The following is a 22748-nucleotide window of genomic DNA, read 5'->3' as shown; positions in this document are numbered from 1 at the left end:
TTGCACAAACTGTGTGGGTGCGTTTTAATCTTTAAAAATAGAACTTGCGACATCTAGCGGACCATCTATAAAGTTAATTTAATACGGTTTTCTTAAGAAATAACGCGTTAGTAGTTGGTTCATTAAATATAAATGCTTAAATTAAAGCACCGAGCAAATTTCATGTTTCAAAATAATCAAGACATCCGATTATTTTGAAAATTTTTAAAGTGGTAACCTAGGTTGTAAAATTATTCTAAAGAACCGTTCTTTTAACTGGTGCTAAATGGAAACTAAATGGAAAAGTAGAATAGAAATTTTCAAAGAAACTTCCACAGGCTACTAATTTTATTTAAAATTTTTCAATGTTTTTATTATTAATAATTATTAGCTTTAAATTATTAAATTAATTAAATAAATTCACTTTAATTCAATTAATTAAATTAAATTATTAATAACTAAACAGGATAGATAGAATTTTACTAGAAAAATACTAGTTTCGATAAGGAATTTCAATGAGAATGCTACAGGCTGTTCGAAATAAACCAATATATTTGGATCATTTTAAATTCAAAAATCTCGATTTTTTCTTATTGTTTTTTCTGAATGATTTTACAAAAACATCAAAGTATATCATAATATTTTGCGATTTATTTTAAGTTGTCCAATATTTAACCGTCTTTCAGTCTAAGTTTACTTGCTATAACATTAGTTCCAAAAATAACTTTATTATATTGTTGCTTCGCCCTGTATGGGTAAAATATTGAACAAATGCATTTAAAATCAGGTATTGAATTTTTTTTGTAGCAAACAAAAAATATTCAATATGGGTTATACAGTAGACCTCGGTCAAATTAACAGAACACCATTTTTCAAAAGCCATTTTTTAGTTTTGTGTCAAATTTCACAAGTAATTTTGACAAATCCGGAGGGTGGTTTGGTAAAAGGCTTGCAATATCTCCGGATATTACTCCACTAGATTTTTATTAGATTATTTATTTCTCATCAGATTAGGACCACAAAGGTGATATGAAAAATAAGCAGGACTCACACACCTATTTTTAATTGCCTTATTTGGATTCTATAATTTTAACATTTTTACAAGCACATTAGTCTTAGGGAATATCGCCTACATTTCAACAAAATTTAAATGAAATGTAGTTGGCGTTATGGAGCTAAGAGAGCGTCCGCCTAAAAAGTAAGATCAGCTAAAAAGTGATGTTATTTACATTTAGATAGCTATAGTTGTTCATTTGGTTATGGGTCAGTTTATTGGATTCATATTATGTCACCTTGATATGACGGAATTAATAAGTTTACATAAAAATCATATAAAACAAATACAAATCTAAAAACAATAATTGAAAAGACAAAATTTTAATTTTTTTCTTTGTATTTCCCCTATTTAACAAATTATTGTAATAAAAAGTATCGAATGTTTAAATTTATTTTTATATGATTTAATGTAATCATGGTCTGTCATAAAGCTTAATAACTCTTTTGAAAAATAGGTTATCAAGCTGAACGAAAAATTAAACCAAGAACAAGACGTGAAAGGTTTTACAATAGAACTTTTCTATTCTTAACACTAGGTTCCAGAGGGTCTTTTAAATTTTCAAATCAATAGTGTTCCTGTACTAAAAATTGAAAAAAATACGAATCTATTGTTAAAAGATTTGAAACACTCTGTGGAATTGACTGATAAGAATAGAATTTTTTTATTGTCAAACCGTTGAAGCCTTGTTCTTTTTTGGTGGTTCAATTTTTTAATACAATATGTTTTATGGAAACATATTTGAATATTCAACATTTTTGTGCAAAATGTGCATACTCGTATATTTGTTTAAAAATTTCCATTTTAAACTATGTAAAAATATAAATATGTCATATTGTTGGAAAAAAACCCTCGTAACCCCCTAAAATAACGAACGACTGCACGTATCTCAACACATCAAAGATCATCAAAGAGACTGCGGCAACATATATTTTATTCTGTAAAGTTAGACTACGTCTCTGACATACGAACATTAAGACCCGGACTAATAAATTTATGTAGAAAACTCGGGTCAACTGAGATCACTCGTAGGCAACACTCCATGCACTTGCAACACACGGACACAATTTCAAAGTTTGTGTGCAATACAAGTGGTACCGTGACAGGTGCAAATGAAACTAGTTGCAAATTGGTTGTCTACTTATATAATGGCAACGTATAAAAACCACACTATTTACAAACTTGAATAAATAATTTACAAATATACAGGTCTACCACATTTTCAAGGCCGCGTTGAGTAGGAACATGGCCAGTTTGAAAATGAGGATCCAAAATATCGCCAGCACAGTGTAGTGCGCTGCCATGACCTTGTAGTATTTTACGCGACCTTGAGGAATGGTGTCCAAGGGGTCCTTCAGCAGATACAAACGCGCACCTGGAACACGAGCCATATGGCAATCACTACTCTGGTTAATGGCATGAAAGAAATAAAGAATACCCGATTTCATTTGTAAAATAGGTTTGCGTTGAAAGTTTTTCTCAAAAAATATGGATCTAATTAGCAGGCTTAGTTAAACAGGTGACCTTACAGCCTACTTATTGACATTCGCAAGCCATGATTGAAATTTGAAGAAACATATGTCAAAAAATACTTGTTTTAGAAGAATGCTACTAAAAAATAAATAAACATATATTAAATATCCGCATTTATCTTTATTTGAGTGTAATTAAAAAACCTGTCAATTGTCACTTTTCTTGAAATTGGGTTGAACTGTTCATACCCCTTGTGTATGTGTAGAAATACATGTCCCAGTTGAAATTCTCCAGGTTGAATTCGAAAAGTTCCTTGTCTTGCTTTTTCATCCTGCTCCACAGCGATTGGACATTGTCGTTCTTAAATTGCCATTCGTTCATGGTGAAATAGCTTAGAACATCGGCGAACTTGTTGATTTTCTGGTAGCCCTTTACTAGCCTACAATTCAGAATTTTCTAATCTAAGGGGCTACTTCTTGACTAATTGGTGGATCCACTGACGTATCAGCAAAAATTGACAAAAATTAACGAGATACAAAGTGGTAAAATTTGGTTTTCTCATTTTTCAACAATTTTTGTGATGTCGATATGAAACCCGGACTATGAATATCAGCAACTGATGCCAATATCGTTGACGTATTGCGTGAGCGATACGAGATTATCTTCGTTTTTTATTCACAGCCCTTACAAGCGAAAGAATTGGTCCATTATTCAATAATCATTACTAACCCAATAAAAAAATTCTAAAAAAATTGTAAATGCAACGATATGAGTTCTGGAGGTTTATGTGCAATTAGATTGTCAAATAGGAGCCCAACAATCTAGCGAACACCGCATCGCAATTTTTAATGCTCCCAAAAAAGTGCAATTTTATTAGTTAGCACCCTCAATGATATTTAAACATAAAATAAAATGTTACTTTTAAAATATGTTCATTGAAAGTTAATTTCGGTAATGCCAGGCTCATCTTTGGTGGTAACTGATTTAATAGGAACTCAATTTACATTAAAAAAAAATCTGGCCATTTAAATACGGTATTTCTAATAGGCAAGTAAGGGGACAAAGAAGTTGGAAAGCACTACAAATTGGCTTTTATACTTGCATTAATATAATTAATATAACGTCTTGCGCTGCTAGTTTCTTTGAATTATTTGGTAATCTCTTTTTTATTTAATAAAATTTTTATTTTTTTATTTTTTACTAATGTCTTATTTAAGAACTAGATTAGTTTTATAGTTTTATAAGTCCTACATTTCAGGGGTAGTTATTAATATATAATTAGGTTTTCAAATATAACGCTAATTTATTAGTTTACAGGCCCCACAATATTTAAACTTAAAATAAAATGTTGTTATTGGTGTTTACTACTTTTTTAGAATAACCTGGAAGGCATTGATATTTTTCCGTTTTAACATGCTTATTTAGTATTATCACTTATTCTTCCATTAATGATGAGGTTTAATCACCAATAAGACAAAATAATTAATTGTTGGATACTAACGGTATTGTCTATTGACATACATAAATGCAGTAGATGTTCACAAAAAATTAAAATATTAATAAAACATTTTTTTTTTAAATAATTCATTTACAATTCTCAATATCGCCATGAACACCAATTTTGTTTTTATCTCAACAAACGCTACGCATTTTTTTTGACTCTCATCATATGGATCTCGGTAACGGTAAGGTAAATTAAATAATGTTCCGCTTTGAAACTGAAGTTATTTTTGTTACTTCCGAGAAAATGGGGGAACATCTGAAGCTTCCGGTTTTCGTTTTTTTATTTTAAAATTTCGAAAAAATCATTGGAACTCTTTAGGCTTCATCTTATGGTCAGATCACAAATCCCTGACAACGTTTCTTTTTTCTCAAACCATCATCAACTTTATTTTTTTTTCTTACGGTCGCCATCTTGGATTTTTAAGTGTTGAAGAGCCCTTATTATTACCTTTTTATTCATGTATTGTAAGTTGCATTTATGGTCCCCCAAATTTGAAATATTGAACTAAAACTTTTATTCCTTAATAAACTATGACTTTTCAAATGTGTCTATGACATTTTAAAATCTAGCGCATTACTGTGTCGTTGAAAATGATATATTGTAAAATTTTATGAAAAAACCATAGAGACGGTGTCAATATATTTGAACACGTATCTTGAAAGACAACAACCTAATCGAACTTTTCTAACTGAGTTTGCTTCGTTTGAAAAACAAAATGTGCTTCATTAAATTCTATATCATTAAATATCACCCTGTATATGGTGAATATGAAAAATATAATTTAATAAAAGCTTACATCGGTTTTTTTCCTAAACAAGTCAAAACGAAATCGACGAAATAAGCGGGAACAGTGTGCAGAAAGAAAACGGCGAGCATGTGCTCGTAGTAGTTCGACCTCATTTTGAAGCAGTGCCGCCAAACTATCTTCTCCGATGGGATTTGAGTAGCGTGCTTTGTGGAAAGTCTGTCGAAATCGTCTGGAACAGATAAGATTCGGTGGCTAAATGCTCATCGACATTTCCCAGTAATTTCTTACCCCAGGTTATACCGTTTTGCACCGTGCTCACGTAATTGTAGACCGGTATCTCCTCTTCGAACTTCTCTTCTCGACTTTGCTTGTCCCGGGTCTCTTTGTTGTCGTTCAAAGTCCTGGAACACCGCAGAGCCTTAAGCAATATCAAAGAAGCATGCAACCAGCTTAAAAACTTTAGAATAGGCATCACCCTAAGTGTTTTGGCATTTACTTTGTAACCTAAGAAGTCATAAGTCATCAGAAAATAACACAAACATTGATGAACCCGATACCTGCTACCATTTTGGCGATCATCAGTGATAAAAATACACAATTTGGAACAAAAGAATGATGTTTTTGGTATTTTTCCCTTGTTGAAAATGCATTTGATTCGAGTATTTTGCTTATGACTTAAAATCATGGTTGTTTTTATAATAAATTTGTGATTCTTTTGACTATAAACGCTTTTGAGATAATTTCATTGACTTTGTCTTTATACACTTTCATGGTTACGTTCCTGCCGAAAATCTTTTACGTAAGGTCTTACGGCCTTAGGTAGAGATTCTCATTGTACGACCAAAAATATAGTGCATTTATTGGTTTGACGCTTTAAGTATGTTACAGTACAAATTCTCGAGCTTTCACCAGGCGAGGTTGTTTTCACTGGATAATTCAAAGGGTAAGGGAACTGTATTCTATTTATCTTACAGGTAAGATTGAAAATAATCATTGTTGTCTTGTGTGCCTTCGATTAACAACATTATTCTTCTTGTATTTTTGTGTCTTAGATCTTCGATTTGTAAACAACAACAGTCTTTTTTAGAACTGTAAATTATATTAGCATTTCGATATCACAATAAAACGGACATGAATTCTTGACATTATCCCAGTATCATGTAAGGAGAAATAACTGCACCAAAATTTAGTGGTTGTACCATAAACCTAATTTGGCCAGAGGTAGCTAAAATATCAGTACAAAGCTGGTCTAACTGGCGACAGTAGCGATAGTTATGATTTTTTAAGTAACACAATATTTATCGTCATGGTATATACAGATATATGGTGCTTTTACAAACCACCCCGAGATTAACTGCCTACTGTTTATTACTCCAAAAGTGCAACCCATATAGAACACCCTGCTGAGCATACCCTTACCATTCCAGGACCGTCCTAGGAATTTATCTACCTACACCCACAAGCAAGATATAAGTATGTTTTCAATGTTTTTCACACACTAATTCTTAAAACATCTACATAAAAAAAATAGTACAAAGAAACAATTTATTACGTTCTATTTTATTGCATTTCTACATAATATCATGTTTAATATACAAAATATTAAATAAAATAATAATAAAGTATCAGTCACTTGAAAAATCGTCACTATCTATAAATAGAGTACAAGTACTTACTATTCAGTGAAAAGGTACATAAATGCGAATTTACTGGAAGGATCACAGTCAAATACCTCCGCAATATATACGAACATATTCCTATTTATATTAAAATATTAAGAACGATACATATCACCCCACAGCATCAATGCTTAATGAAATTTAAAACGTACCATTTACGTTTCAAATAAAAAGTTTAAGTTTCTATAAATATTCGTTACGGTCCATCTGATTCAAGATCAACTTATTGCAGAATAAACATATAAACGGTCCTGCGAAGATCTGCTGTTAAGGTACTGCAAAATGCTTAAAACGTCAAAGCAATAAATGCACTATATTTTTGGTCGTATTATAACACATTTTGGAATATTCTAGCTACACTTGTGGTGTGGTTTCGTTGTTCGCAGGGTGATCGTTGGATTGGATGGTCGTTACAAATCAATTTAATTTTCGGATTGCCACTGCTGATGCTGTAGCGAGGTTGGTGTTGTGCAATTTTGGTATATACATTATGGCTGATTTAGAGCAAAATGTTTAATTGATTAAGTAATGTAGTGTAATTCAAAATATTGGAGCAGATTACATTATTGACAAACTAAAGAGAACAAAAATTAGTTACTCTTATTTACAAACAAGAGATAACCTACAAGGGAAAGTGTCAGTGCATTTGGATGGTTTTAATTCATGAGTAAATGAGAAGCAAAATTAATTTTCTGCTACTGTCCTTCATTAGGAACCACTGGAATGCCAAAACTACTAAGACTTAGAAAGACAATCTTACATCTCCACAACAAAGTCTCTCATTGCTTCACTTTTTGAGCTTTTGAATATAAATTCCACCTTCTCACTAAAATAATTTTTTAGGTCAATCTCTCAAAAATTTGAATAGCAAGGTGAGTTTCAATATTTTCATTTGAAGAATACGGCTATTCTATAAGATAATGGCTTTTGCATTGTTATCTGAAATTCGATTCGATGTCATGCTGGATATTGTTTACAAGATTTTAATAATTTCAGGTATTTAATATTTTTTTCTCATGTTTTAAGTGTTGTTTGTTCACAGCAAACGGCTGATAGAACCTAGCTTACATTTCCTTAGAGGCATATAATAAACAAACGAAATTGAGGTGAACATTTTTTATTTTTTAGAACGTAATATAGATAGGCCAGATATTCTAGAATATGTTACAGAAGATCAAATAAATGAACTATGTCGAAAACAAAGACAAAGATTTATAGACTTCTTAAATACTAGACCTACGAAAAAAAAAAAAATGAAATAAACTAAAGAAAATAAATTAAGTACCTATTATAATCAAAATTATACAAAATACGTTAGTCTCATCATCATCACTAATTATGTTAGTATTCCTAAATATTTACAGATTTATTTGGAAATTTATCTCAAGAAACTTTGAAATCTCATTTTGTAGGTGGGTCACACAATTTCGTATAATACCTTCCACTAAAACTAAAAGCAGAAAAGCTTGCTGAACAGTTTGGCATTATCGATTTCAAGGTTTCGGAAGGATGATTGGGGAAGTTCAAACAGAGACATGGTATAAATTATGGAAAGATAAGTGGCGAAGCCCGTGAAAAGTATAGTAAATAGCAGAAAAGTACCCTGCTAACTACATTTTTAATGCTGATGAAACTGGTATTTTTTACAAAATGACGCGAAAAGTGTGTGGGTAGAAAACTTTCTAAAGAACGTACAACAGTCTCAGTAACTGTCAATATGAGTGGGAGAGAAAAAAGAAAGCTAGTCGTGATTGGAAAATCAACTAACCCACGATGTTTTAAGAACATCAAGCATTTGCCGGTCACTTGCAAGGCAAACAAGTTTGCATGGATGACATCGCACATTTTTGGGATAAAGAATTAAAGGGGCGGAAAATATTACTTCTCTTGAATAGCTGCCCTGCACATCCCCATATTCCAAATCTACGGAATATTGAATTGGCATTTCTTCCAGTCAAAACAACAAGTGTATTACAGCCGATGGACCCGAGCGTAATAAAAAGTCTTAAGAGTAGACACTGGAAAAACATTTTAATGGAAATGATCTATATAATATGCTAGATGCAGTGAACTTTGTTAGAAAAACTTGGAAAGAGGTGACAACAGAAATAATTCAACACTCCTATAGTCATGCAGGACTTATTACCGAGACAGAATGCCAACAGGACTAAGAAGGTGATCAACCACTAAGCGAGTGAATAAAGCAGTTTCAAACAATAATTATGTTTACAAGTGAGAAGTTGCAAGATTTTATGGTAATAGATCAGGATTTGCCTACAACAGCAGACTTGACAGAGGAAGCCATATTACAACAAGCAAAAAAAGGTGAGGAAGAGCACCAAGAAGATGAAGAAGTTGATCTGGGACCACCACCAACCATACAACAAGCCCTATATTCAGTTAAGCTGCTAGGGAAGATGCCCCTCTCGAAGAAACGGTAGAAATACAAGCCAAAGTCAAAAGAAAATGGCCGATTATTTGAAATATTAAATGTAGTTCTTAAATATTTATATAAAATGTTCCTAAGTAGATGTTAAAATATTTATATAAAATAATTAATTATTACAGAACACATATGGGTATTGTTATTTTTCAGGTGCCCATAACGAAGAAAAAAAGGAGTCCTTTCAATTTCGCTATATAGAGTTTCGACTGTGTATGTAACTATACTTTGTTTCAAAACTTGTTTTATTTAAAGCTGCGAATTTTATTCCATGAACGAAAATTTAAATTCTAATTTTTAAGAAGAAATTTCAGCGAATGTGTCCCAAGTAACATTTTAAGTGAATAATGCCTAATCTTAAACCAATCCTTAATGATCTTGAGCCGAAGCAATTATGGAATTATGATAAAAGTGAAGGCTTTTAAATTCGTGTAACTTTAGCTGGAAATTTCCTCAAAATCATTGTGTGATAATGTCAAATTTCTTCATATAAAGGAATCCTTCTTATCAGTGCATTATATTATCTTTAGGATTGAAATAGGAACTGTATATCTCTCTATCTATAATTTTAAGCATTGTGACGGTTCAATTTATGTTTTGTTAGTTAATTAGTGACTTAATGCGTTACCTAATGGTTGCAACGTCCCAGAGAGCGGCCAAACAACTGTTGATGACGTAGTCCGCTGGTACCATGTCCGCCTTGTTTTCCTTTTTCCCGTGAACGCTCCTGAGCAATCCCACTGCCACGCCCAACAATACCCCAGTGGCCCCATATATGTTGTCAATCCACCCCGCCACTGGCTCTTTTACTGTTGCTATCACTAGAATTAATTTTAAAATGTTGGGAAATTCGTTTGCGAAGAAGCATATACAAGGCGCGTTCAAAAAGTGAAATGATCATCGATATATTTTTTTGTTATGTTGGTACACATGTCCTTGACATATGTTCACAGTTGCAGCCAATTTGCAAGTTTTTTTTTGAGACACATATCATATCCCAGTCACGGATGTATTGGGTTGTACACAAATTTAAAATTGCAACATTATGGCTGTACGAGGGGTATTCAAAAAAAGTTGAGCTTTAAGATTTATCAAAAAGTATTTATTTTTTCATCAAAATTAATGTTGTCCCCTTCAGAGTAATCCCCTCAGATATAAAACACTTGTGCCAACGTTTTTCCAATCCTCGAAGCACTTCTGGCAAACACTTTCTGGTATAGCCTTGAGTTCTTCCAGTGATTTTTTATTTCCTTCAAACCTCCTTCCGTTCATTGGTTTGTTGAGTTTTGGGAACAGGAAAAAGTTGCAGGGGGTCATATCCGGTGAATATGGTGGTCGAGGTATGAAGGTATGAAATTCTTTGAATTGTTTCCGGACGTTTTCTTCGTATGGCCCGTCGCAAACGGGGCATAAAGTCAAGTTAATACTCCTTGTTGACCTTGTGGTAAGAACTCTTGAAGTACCACGCCACAATAATCAAATAAAACAGTAAGCAAAACCTTGACATTTGATCGAACTTGACGTGATGTTTTCGGTCTTGGCGGTTCTATCTATATCTATAATTCCTCGCCTTTTTGGGCGTATCAGGATCATCATTGGCGTCGTTTAACAGCTACTGAGCGATGCACCATCGACACTCATTATGTTCAAAATTAAACAGTTTTGGAATAAATTTTGATGCTACACGTTTCATGCCCAAAACTTCTGAAAAAATTGTATGGCATGAGCCAATAGAGCCACTTCTCAAACCTTTTGTTTCACTTCCTCAAAACTTTCATCTGTTATTCACGTGCTGGGGCGTCCAGAACGAGGTTCGTCATCGGCCTCATTTCGACCATCTTGGAACGGCTTGTAATACTTATAAAGATTTTTTTTCTCAAAGTAGACTCACCACAAAATTTTTTGACTGCAGAAAATCGCCAAAACTGTGAACATATATGTCCACATATGTATACTCCAAAGCATAACAAAATATAATTCATAAAATCCCAAAAGAGTAGTTAAAGACCGTAATTAATTTTCAAAATAAATAAGAACTAAAAGTTCAGATTTTCGCGAAATTATATATTATGACATGACAATTGTTTCGACAACAACGATCATCAGATTAAAATGCGAATAAGTAGGCGGTAAAAAATGAAATAAAAATGTAGCATTAAAAATGAGAAATATAACAATATAAAGACCTTTTTGAGAATGTTTTTCGATACTTTTTTAATATTCAAGTAAGCATGAATATCATTTAAGAGTTCATTAGAAATTTTAAAGTATTGGTATTGAAGTTAATCTGCTTCTTTTTAGGTTAGCATTGGTTTTCTTCTCACCTATGGACGGACGGTAGAGGCCTACGGGTAAATTTTTCGCTTCTTTCCTGATGACGTCTTCGGCGACGCATTTGGTGAAAGCGTACGTGTTGGGGAAGTCTTCGAGGAGTCTGAAATACGCACGGACTTAAAAAAAAAAGCAATGCCATTTGTCAAACTGCCTTACGTTTTGGTAATGGCGTCCAAACGGTCGTCGTCCAGACAGTCTACGAGCGTTATCAATTTGTCCCCCGATATTGGAGGTTCGTAAAACGTTTCGTCTACGATTTTTCGGTTGCAGTTCGAGAATGCCGTCGAAACGTGCAAAATTGCCTGCAAATAATATCATCACAGTGATTTTTTCGAAGTGACAATTGCTGTATTAAAAGTGCGAAAAATACGTTGCAAATATTCATGAAATCGGCTAATTTGTTTACTCCTTTGCGGTTATGACATCAGTGGCCATTAACGCGGAGTAATAGAATTCGTTTACGCGTACATAGGTTTGGTTCGTTGAAGTTTCCAGTTATTTTTGAAAACATAAACATATGACATAGTAATAAGTAATAAGTATCTTTGACGTTTTAAGTATTTTGCAGTACCTTAACCGCTGTCATTAGTAGCATTGCGCGGTAAAACCCATCCTGACAGATGCATTAAATAGATCTTCCTGAGATGGACCGTAACGAATGTTTGTAGAAATTAGAAAAATTCCAAATAATTTCATAAATAAAAACATTTTAATAAAGACTACAAAATCGATTCGATAGCACAACAAAACGGACATGAAATCTTGACATTACCCCCGTATCATTGTATATTTCGTAATCCGGTAGCTGAAATATCAGTACAAAACTGGTCTAAGTGTAAAAAACTAACACTAAACGAAAAAAATATTTGCCGAAAACGATTAGTGACGTAGTTGATCACTGAACTAGGGGACGACAATAACGATAGTGACAATTTTTTAAGTGACTGATACTTTATTATTATTATTATTATAATGAAATAGAACTTAATATTGAAATTGAATTGAAAACATGTTTTGAAGTAATTAACAGTAGGCAAAGTTAACCAGGAGGTCGGTTGTAAAAGCACTATATTTTTGGTTGGAGTATAACTCTGCAGCAGAAAAAAGTTGATAAGTATTTCATGCATGTTGTTGCCCTTATCTGATATTCGCTTTATGACTCAAAGAAAAAAGACTCCGTTAAAGGCCGTAAATAGAATGAGATCAATTCCACTAGCTTGCCAAATATCTTTCCTAAAGTCACCCAACAGGGTTAATAAACTTCATTTGAGTAATGAGTTTTAGGTTTTTGCACAGCAGAACACCCGTGAACGAACTGGCGAAACTAATGAAACTAATACCTTAATCATTGCATAATCGATCATTTCACCGTTGAAGTTACCCTACAAAAATTGTCAGCATCTCTCAAATAAAGTTGGAAAATGGCAGCAGAGTGCCAAACATGAAATTTACCTTTTTGCTTGAGACACATTAACCTTTGAACATTAAGTTTCTAAATACTCCTAATGGTGTACGATCCAATATCATAAAAGGAAGGTTTATCAGTAGAGGAAGATATATTCATGTTAGTAAAGTCTAAACTAGTTGCGTTTGCCAGCACTGGTTACACTCATTATTTGTTATACTTATATTGTTATGATAATAATTTATATTTTTTCATGTAAAACACCTCTGCAGATGTTCTAAAAACGCCAGAGAGCTAACTGGTATTACAAGGTCAACCTTGCACCGATTCTTTGATAATGATACATTAGACAAGAGAGAAGGTGACAAGACATAATAAAAGTGTTTATGTATGGTGTTACAGAGTGGATTAGTAGAGAAGGAAGTCACTTGATTTACTGCAGTAAAACTGAAAAGAAAAAGATCGATCTACTGACCGATCAACTGCATTTGGAAAATGACAAATGATCTATTTGAAAATTGGGTAAAAAATCTCTGCTTTCAAATACCTCACCAGGCAGAGTAATAGTTGAAGGTATTTCTGGTAATCACTTTAACTCAAAAAGTACCAACGACCAGCAGCAAAAAAAGAGGTATTACAAGAATTACCTAGTCATGATCTTAATTTTAAAGTTATCAAAATAAAAAAAATACGGTAATTTACCCCTTGTCACTGCGATTTGAATCCTTTAGAAATGATATTGGTCGAATTAAAGAACCATCTTAGACGCAATAAAATTAACCCAAAAATGTGCGCCGATGTACTTGATATAATGAGAATATGTGTTAATCATGTACTTGAAGTGGAAAATAATTATAAAAAAAACGTGAGACAACGTAAAACCATTAATTATACCCTTGGATGATAGTGATAGTGCAAACCACTCTGGCAATTAATTTTATGTTTATTATTAATATAATTACAATTACACAAAACACTTTGTGTTTCATTTTCCTCACGTCTACCGATTTGATTTATTGGGAAAAATATGCCTACGATCAGATGAAAATAGTAGCATTATTACAGTCATGAACATTTATCTTGTGTATGACTGTACTACTTCCGGTTTTCGGTGTTAGTCTATGATGTCAACGGCAAAAACGATGTTAATGAAATCCCGAGTATAGTCTGTCTCGATCTTCATCGTGTTGGCTTTAGACGGATCCTTCCAAATAAAACTTTAACGATGTTATTACCTATTGTGATTGGGTAAAGTCGTTAACAAAAAATTTATTCTTACTTGAGTAACAAGGCAGGGGGGTGGTGGGGCAGGTGTATTTCTTTCTTTCTGATATATTTCATGAGTGTTGACTATTTATGGCATTGTTGAGTAATCGTTTTTACTGTGCCTTTCAAATCTTTAATCAGTAGATGACTTATTAAACAAGAGGCTTTCAAAGAAACCTGTCTACTTACAAAAACCCAATATTGTCGATTAGGGATGTTATTAAAAGTGGAGAATTGAAAAAAATGAATAAATGTAGTGTATACTTACCATATAGACAATAGTGATGAGGACCGAATAAGAAGAAAATATATTGTCTCTATCAAAGCGAAGTTGTCCCTACCTTGGATAAGAAGCTTAAAGAAGATGAAATCAATATAAATGTACGCAGTGTCCCCTCCATAGAAGTGTTTGTGACATGGGATTTAAGTACCGCAAAATAGACAAAAGGCAAAAAGTAATGGAATCACACAGATTAAGCACTTGAAGAAGAAGTTAAACGATATAGATTTGACAACACATCCATAAATAATATTGTTGAAACATATTTCGATACACATGACACTAACGAAAGGAAAACGTATCAATATAATACACGCTGGGTCAGAAAACGAGAATATTGAGGATTCCAGCTTGGATTATCATGAAGATAGAAGTGCGGAACTTTATGAAAACTGGTTTCAAAAAAACCTTTTCAAAAATGTTCCCAATAAAAGTGTTATTGAAATGGATAACTCAAGCAGCTATAGCCCTCTGCTACGTAAAACATCAGCTTCATCAAGTTCAAAATCTGTGATCCAGGAATATTTGTTAGAAAATGATATTTATTTTGGGATTCAGTTACAAAAACGCGCAATTTTTGGAAGACCTAAAGACCTATTCTAAATCTCAGTGTTTATTATTTGATAAAAAAATGTAATTAATAACGTACCAATTGAGAGTTGGATTCAGTACAGCACATTATAAAAATTGAGGATTCTTACATTTCTATACAAAACAACGTAAATCCTATTATTAACTTCAATGACCACTCTGACTATTTTTTTTTCCGTTTAACATCTACTTAGAAACATTTTATATAAACATTTAAGAACTACATTTCGTTTTGAATTTTTTTTGTATGCCAATACGCATCCCGTACTTTGGTTTGTATTTTCACCATTTCTTCCAGAGGGACATCCTCCTCATGATACATAAATATTTTTTCTAGCAGCATAGCTGAATATAGGGCTTGTTGGTGGTGGTGGTCCCAGATCAACTTCTTCATTTTCTTTTTCCTGTTGGTGTTCTTGCTCACCCTTTCTTGCTTATTGTAATATGGCTTCCTCTGTCAAGTCTGCTGTTGTAGGCAAATCCTGATTAGTTACGTTTCTGTCGAGATCACGGGCGTCGCCACTTATCTGTCTATGTTTGAACTTCCCCAATCATCTTCCGAAGTCTTGAAATCGGTAATGCCAAGCTGTTCAGCAAACTTTTCTGTTGTTAGCTTTACGATAGGTCCAGAGCAGCAATGCGGTTAAGTTAACAGCTCAGCTTATTTATTTATTACTCCGCAATCATTGCACAATATTGCAGATAGCATTGGAGAAAAATTATCTATTATTGAGGCGCTTATTGATGTTGATTCTCAAAGTTTATTACTTTCAAGCATCCCTGTATATTGAAGATATGATCTAATCACGATTGCCACGGTACCGTTCCGTTCGCTCATTTTATCAAAGCCGTCGTAACTCGCACGCTAGAATAAAGAGTCATTAATGGCAATCCGATTCCACATTCTCGGACGGTAGTCTCCATAAATTAGTATTAAATCACTTCGCATTCTTTTGCGTAGCGAACAATAACGCGGCGGTGCAAATTGCATTGATAATCGACCTCCAACAATAACTATTATTTCGTTTGGGGGAATTAGAAAGCGTTCGTGCGAGTAGCTACCCCAGGATACGAACACGTCTGCCAAATGTTGCTCGAATATCGTTAATTTTAATTTTATGGTAGGTTAAAAATTTTGAACAAATTCAATGATTTTTGAGAAACGAAGGCACGCAAATCCTTTTGAATAATCTAATGGATGTTTTTTTGATCGATTTCAAACTCTAGAATTTATACCATCTCGAGTTCTTATAGCTTCGACTGCCATCTTTTTTATATCGAATGGAACAATATTGATGATACGATATAATTATTTACATATAAACTAAATCGAAAATACAACACTATTAATACTAACAGAGAATGATACTAGCCTATGCAGATAACGTTGACCCGGTGGTAAATGGTACAGTCAAAATTAAGGAAATGTTTACAAGAATTGTAATTGAAAGTAGGATTAAACATAAACGAAGAGAAAATCAAATACACTATCAGACAAAAGTAGAGCAACATCTTCAAAAATAAGATATATTTAACAAAAGTCCCAACATTATGATTATACGTGCAAGGTATTGTATACAAATACAATACATTTGAGGACATTAAAGTAGGCTATGATAAATTGATGATCACAAACAAAACAAATGAATTTATTTTGACATTAGTTTTAAATTAAAATTTCTAAAATTTGTTCAAAAAGACGCTTTTATTAAAAGTAAATGCAAAAATAACTTGTGTTGGGTTTATTTTGTGCTAGGTTAACCATTTGTGTGCAGGATTAGTTATGCCAAATGGAATTCCCATTTCAAAAGACCTAAAGCAAAGAGTAGTAAATGCATTTATGGAAGGTACCAATCAAGCTGATATTTCAAAACAGTTTATGTTACCTCGGTACAGCGTATCTAGAATAATTTCATCGTATAATGACAGAGGACACTTAGAAAAATTGCCAAAATCGGGAAGACCCAAAAGAACAACGGTTTTGACTGATAGGCGCATTAAAAGAATTGCTCAACAAGATCCTTGGAAGTCCGCATCTCGAATAATTGCCGAAATTCCAGAAATTACGGTTAGCATACGAACTGTGCAAAGAAGATTAGTAGCTTCAAAGTTGTTCAGAGCATTAAGGTTGGCCTTTGCACGCCGGCATTTAAACTGGACCATCAATGACTGGAAAAAAGTTCTATTCAGCGTCCTATTCAATTCTGATGGAATGCGACGTGTGAGGCGACCAATTAATACAAGGTTTAATCCTAAGTACGTAACACCTACAATTAAACATGGTAAAGGCAGTGTTTTTTTATGGTGATGTTTCTCATGGAATGGAGTAGGTCCTATACACTTCATTCATGAGACAATGGACCGATTTGTTTATAGGGAGAATATGCAAAATGTTATGCTCCCTTATGCAGAGTGGGAAATGCCGTTACGTTTTATTTTCCAACAGGACAATGTTCCAAAACACTCTTCTCAACAGTGGTTTGCAGAAAACAATGTTCGAGTTCTGCAGTGGCCGCCACAGTCGCCAGACCTTAACCCAATTGAAAATCTCTGGGAAGAAGTAGAACGTCGCATTCGTACAGAAATTTTTCCAAATAAACAATCGTTGATAGATAAAATTAATGAAGGTAGGACAAATCTTCCAGAAAATGTCACTCAAAAGTTGATAGAGTCAATGCCGCGCCGTTGCCAGCAGGTAATTCTCAATAATGGATGTTCTATAAATTATTAAGGCATAATTTTAATTATTATTATTGTACTAAAATGTGTGTTTAATGTTATTTTTTAAAATTGAATACAATACAATACTGTTAAATACAACTTTTTTAAATAAAATAAAATAAAACACTGTTAAATACAATTTGTTGCTTTACTTTTGTCGCCTTCATTTTCGTCAAATTTTATATTAATTATTATTTAGCTTTCACCAACTAACTCAAGGTACACCCAAAATGTTTTGAAAAATTACTTGCTATGCAAGGAAAGTATTTTATCATAACTAGCAAAAAATATGTTCGATAGTGTATATGCATGTCAACCGAAGAGCAGGTAGAGACCGAATTGGACAAAACATCACTATGGACACCTAAAATTTTGAGTGTGTTAAAGAATTTCAATACCTGAGAGCCATTATAACGCAGAACAACGATGTAACGGAAGAAATTCGTGCAAGGATGCAAAAAGGCAATAGGTGCTACTACTCGCTACAAGATCAATTAAAATCAAAAATAATGTCAAGGAATTCTAAAACCAAAATATACAGAACAGTAATAAGACCGGTAATAACTTACCGCTCCGAAACCTGGACCATCACAAAGCAGAATGAAGCACTGCAAAGTCGCTTTGAGTGAAAAATTCTCAGAAGGATATATTACCGAATTAGAATCAACCAAGAACTAGAAAACTTGTACAGCGAGCCATCCGTCATAAATGTTATTAAAGCACACAGACTAATATGGTTAGGACATGTCCGCAGATCCCGAGGAAAATCCTTCCGGAAAAAGACCTCTAGGGAGACCTAGACTAAGATGAAGAGACAATATTACCAAAGACCTCTACACCCTGGGAGTAGAGAATTGGAGAGAAGACGTCACGGACAGAGACAAGTGGAGGCAGGTAGTAATTGCAGCAAAGACCCGCAAGGGGTTGTGAACTACAGAAGAAAAATTAATACTAACAGCTCATACGTGGCCAGTATTTTCCAGGGGTAACTAGCAACTAGTTTTAGCAACTTTTTTTGACCCACCCTAGGGTTCATATCCACTTTTGCCCAAATCTGAGGTCATTCAGAGGCAAAGTTTCAGCGCTGTAGCTAAAACCGCTGAGAAATTATAACTACTATGGAAACAAAAAAAAAGCTAATTGCGTAAATTCGATGTTGAAATGAAATTACAAATCTCGATTGAAGCAGTTGCGCTTACTCTCAGATTTTTCATTCGCTTGGCCAGTCTGATGAGATCCCTGACGCCTCTGACGTTTATGTGCGTAGCTATCCTCAACTTCTCGTCGAATCGGACAGTGGCGGCGTAGTGCACTACGCAGTCCACCTCCGACACGAGCTTTTCCTGATCCTCCTCACTCAGACCCAGGTCAGGCAATGCCACGTCACCCACTACGGCGTGAACTTTAGCCTTGAAGTTGGGCTCGTGTCTCTTCAGCGGATCGAAAGTCTACAAGGAAAACGAGAATATGGTTAACACCAAAATATAGAACAGTCTATACTTATGACGGAGGAAATTTCTTATATCCGTAACACTCACTATACAGGGTGTTTTCATTTTAAAAAGAAAACTAAATTACTCAAACCCCAAATAGAGTTAATCGACAATATCATAAACAAACACGTATTAGCTAATTTAACAAAATCTCAACTTAATACTAGCAGCAAATTCAAGGATCCTTCACATCTGTCTATGGTAAAATCAATTAATAATAAGGCTTCCCAAAAAAACGTAGTATTTACAAGAGCAAATAAAGGACAGACAGTCATTGCAATCGATTATGGCTATCGATATCAAAACAGTAATTACCGATTCATCACTTTATAATGACAAGGATAAATACAAAAACAAAATAACTGCTTTTTATACTTTTATCAGCAGACTACTTAATGAACCATTTTCTACAAAAAATTTTGAAACAGAATTCAATTTTATAAAATAAATAGCTTTTAATAATGGTTACGACCCCTCTTTGATAGATAAGATTATAACTAAAAAGCAAATAACTCTGAACTCTATTTTCTAAAATACGACAAAACTAAAATATACATATAAATAAAAATAAAAGTTCGGATTCTAACTACGCCATTCACTTAAATTCAGAAATGCACAACTTTAACGATAATTTCGATATTTTACATAATCATTCAAAAAGCAAAAAACTAAATTTGTTGAAAGCTATGGAGATGAACAAAATGAGATATTCGAATTTATTACGGAATGACCAATTGCATGTAAATGCGTCTCCGTTGTTAAATTTAAATTTATAACTGTATACCTGTAATTGAAAATCTATTACTACCTCTTTTTATATATAAATAGTCATATTTTGTAGTTAATGAAATTATTATATATATTATTACTTCTTACTTAAGCTTTATAAAAATATTTCAAAAAGTATATAGAGAGGTATATTTTTGAAATCTTTATAATAGTAGGCTGTGTCTGTAAGAATTATTAATTCTGTTATCAAGGCGGTTGTTTGACAGTTATTATTTGTTTGTTTGACAATTTTTATTATCATTTGAAAGGGTCCCATCGGAATGTAAGAACTCCAGAAATTGAAGAAGTAGTTTTAAACTCTAAAGTTAGTACTAGCTAAATTGAAATTAATCTGAATATCTCGCACGCCTTGGTTTGGAAAATTTTGAACGATTTTCTATTGTCATATCATATTCAACGAGTCCAAGAGATCCTTCCAGTGTTAATTTTTTATTTTTTGCCAATGGTTTAACCAAGAAATACTTCTTAAAGATGAAGCGAACTTTTCCAGGATTGCAATCAGAAATTTCCAGGATACCGATATTTAATTTAAACACCAAGAACAGTTTTGGGTAAATGTTTGGGCTCGAATTGATGGAAATTACTTAATTGTACCATTTTTCCTGGCTGCTATAATTATTGCCGGTTGAAGAAGATGGTTTGCCAATATTGCTAGAAGAAAGAAAGTGTGTGTGAAAGAGATTATTTAAATAACACATTTAATAACCGATGGGCAGGTCGCGGCGGACGTCAACCATGGCCTACCGAGTCTTAAAAGTCTGGAAGAATCGTATAAGAGCCTCCTGTGATTTAATAAGGAACAGTGGAGGTATACTTCAAAGAGTGCGCAGCAATGTGAGGAAAATAGCTGAAGCGTGTATCTTTCAAGATGGAGGACACTTTCAATAACTGATCTAGTTCTATGTTCAACTTTTTCTTTTAAAAGATTGTTATTAATTTATTTACAGACAATTTTGTTAAAAATTATTCACACTAGGTAGTGTTTCTTTCAAATAAGAATTGTTTATTATTTATCTTGTTAGGATGTTATGTTATTTCGTCAAAGCTGTAAAAGTAAAATCTATTTGTGTTTTCTGAAGGACACTACTTGCTTACTAAAAACTAGATATATTGTTTTACACAGATTACCAATTATTATTATTAAAATATTATTTGTTTATATACAGTCAGTGGCACGCGACTGAAAATTTGTTGTTGTTATGATTTGTTGTGTTTATTTTTTTAGTCCGTCGCACAGTTTTAAAAACCAATTTGTCTGCATACCATTATATTAACAATATTGTTATGACCATGCAGAAAAGAGGTGTACCTTGTCGATTTTTTTTTAACAAAAAATCCGATGACTCTATTTACTTCCTACCCACCCAATAAATTGTTAAAAGATTGTATCGTCGTGTTTATTTCGCTTTAAGTTCTAGATAACAATAAAAACTTGTTGCATTCAACACTTACAGGCTCGTTGAAAATCTCATCGAACCTGGCCTTGACCTCCTTGCCTTTTTTGGGCCTGATGAGGATGTAGATTTTGCTGATTTCAGGACACGTTCTCAGCAGTTTCTCAATGCACAGTTTACCCAAGAAGCCAGTAGCTCCCGTAATGAATACCGTCGACTGTTTAAAGAAACGTTTGATGTCGCTGTCCTCTTCCGGAACGATCATGTCTGAAGCTGTTATGTCACCGCCTTCCCTCTCGTCCATGGCGCCTTGGTTCTAGAAAAAAAAGAGTCACTCTATACTTTGGGATCCAAATTTTTTCATATTCTAATTTATTTATTCATTTTTTGATCCTACCCTGTAATTAACACTTGAGTATTATTGATCGGTCCGTGTATACATCTCCAGAGATACATTTTTAAACTAAGAATAATAGTCCATACATTAATATTTAAAAAAAGCACAAAATTGCGTATTTGGCAAGTAATTCTGTATATCTAAAAATATCCAGAAAGGAGATAGTCACAGTTTTATCGTTAAAAATAAAACTGAAAAAGGTAATATTCTCATGCTACCAGATATTGAAATGTAGAATGCTCACAGAAAATGAGAAAATAATAGGATTTGACACTAAACTTCCATCAGCAAAAGGCAAACATTTGAGCCTAAATTATAAAAATGTTAAAAAATATTATATCATGACAGAAAATATAAAAATAGAGACAAAGTGTCTAACATATCTTTATTTTAAAAAACATGGCGTATGTTATTTTCATATACCATGTGTAATATTTTCCTGTGTCTAAAATACTTGAAAAATGCAATGCAAAATAGTTCAGGCCATCTTTTAATAAAAGTTAATGTGATAAAAATAGATTATTCCTATTTTCACTTCTTTTACAGGAAACAACTTTTCTTTTATGCTCCCGAAAGCTAATTCTAATTTAGTTCAAAACAGTCTGGCATATATGTTGTGTCTAGCCAACCAAAACTAATCAAAACTGAAGAACTTTGTTATATTTCAACTACTTTGTTTTAAGTTGTCTTAAAAAAAAATTCGAACAAAGTGTTTTATTTTTCTTTGTTTTTACTTGTATTTAGAAGTGTGAAGTATTAACTATTTTAAAATATGTGTGGTCTAAGCGTGTATTCAATTTTTGTAATTTTTTGTCACTTTTTATTGGGCGGAAGTTCTTTTGATTAAATAAATAAAGTGTGAATAAATTAGCAAAATCGTCTATAATGCTTGAAAGCGATACCTAATTCATATCAATATTACCCATATTGTGCATGTAACGGAAATGATTTTATTTCCACTTTTATTTTAAAATTATCCTTCTTCTTTTATCATCACAAAAATGAGAGATTCATACTTTTTAAAGCGAAAGATTGGCCGCTTGTCTCACAGAAATCAATGTGTTGTCTGTCTAACATTGATAGGTACTTATACTTAAATAAAAGTACTTTATATCTCCCCCATTTGGCATGACAGATATCAATAACCATACATCATCGAAAATCGAACGCAAGCTTTTTTAAGATCGCAGTCACCTAT

The 22748-nt window shown here is 33.1% G+C and overlaps 1 protein-coding gene across 1 annotated transcript in view; it reads right to left on the bottom strand.

Annotated features, from left to right (window-relative positions):
- Positions 1-2168: 2168 nt before the first annotated feature.
- Positions 2169-22748, bottom strand: part of LOC132706234 (fatty acyl-CoA reductase wat-like) — a 33177-nt gene continuing 12597 nt past the window's right edge. Inside the window, exons 2-10 of the mRNA XM_060677447.1 lie at positions 21212-21469; positions 18677-18925; positions 11371-11516; positions 11205-11314; positions 9509-9701; positions 5047-5159; positions 4807-4987; positions 2755-2945; positions 2169-2408 (exon numbers count right to left, since the gene is read on the bottom strand). Of these exons, the coding sequence (XP_060533430.1) occupies positions 2245-2408; positions 2755-2945; positions 4807-4987; positions 5047-5159; positions 9509-9701; positions 11205-11314; positions 11371-11516; positions 18677-18925; positions 21212-21457 (1593 nt within the window). The 5' untranslated portion in view covers positions 21458-21469 and the 3' untranslated portion in view covers positions 2169-2244. The remainder of the gene's footprint in view (positions 2409-2754; positions 2946-4806; positions 4988-5046; positions 5160-9508; positions 9702-11204; positions 11315-11370; positions 11517-18676; positions 18926-21211; positions 21470-22748) is intronic.

This window comes from Cylas formicarius, unplaced genomic scaffold, assembly GCF_029955315.1.
Source record: "Cylas formicarius isolate icCylForm1 unplaced genomic scaffold, icCylForm1.1 PGA_scaffold_8__14_contigs__length_24414737, whole genome shotgun sequence".
NCBI lineage: Eukaryota > Metazoa > Arthropoda > Insecta > Coleoptera > Brentidae > Cylas > Cylas formicarius.
This window is presented reverse-complemented; position numbering and strand designations above follow the sequence as displayed.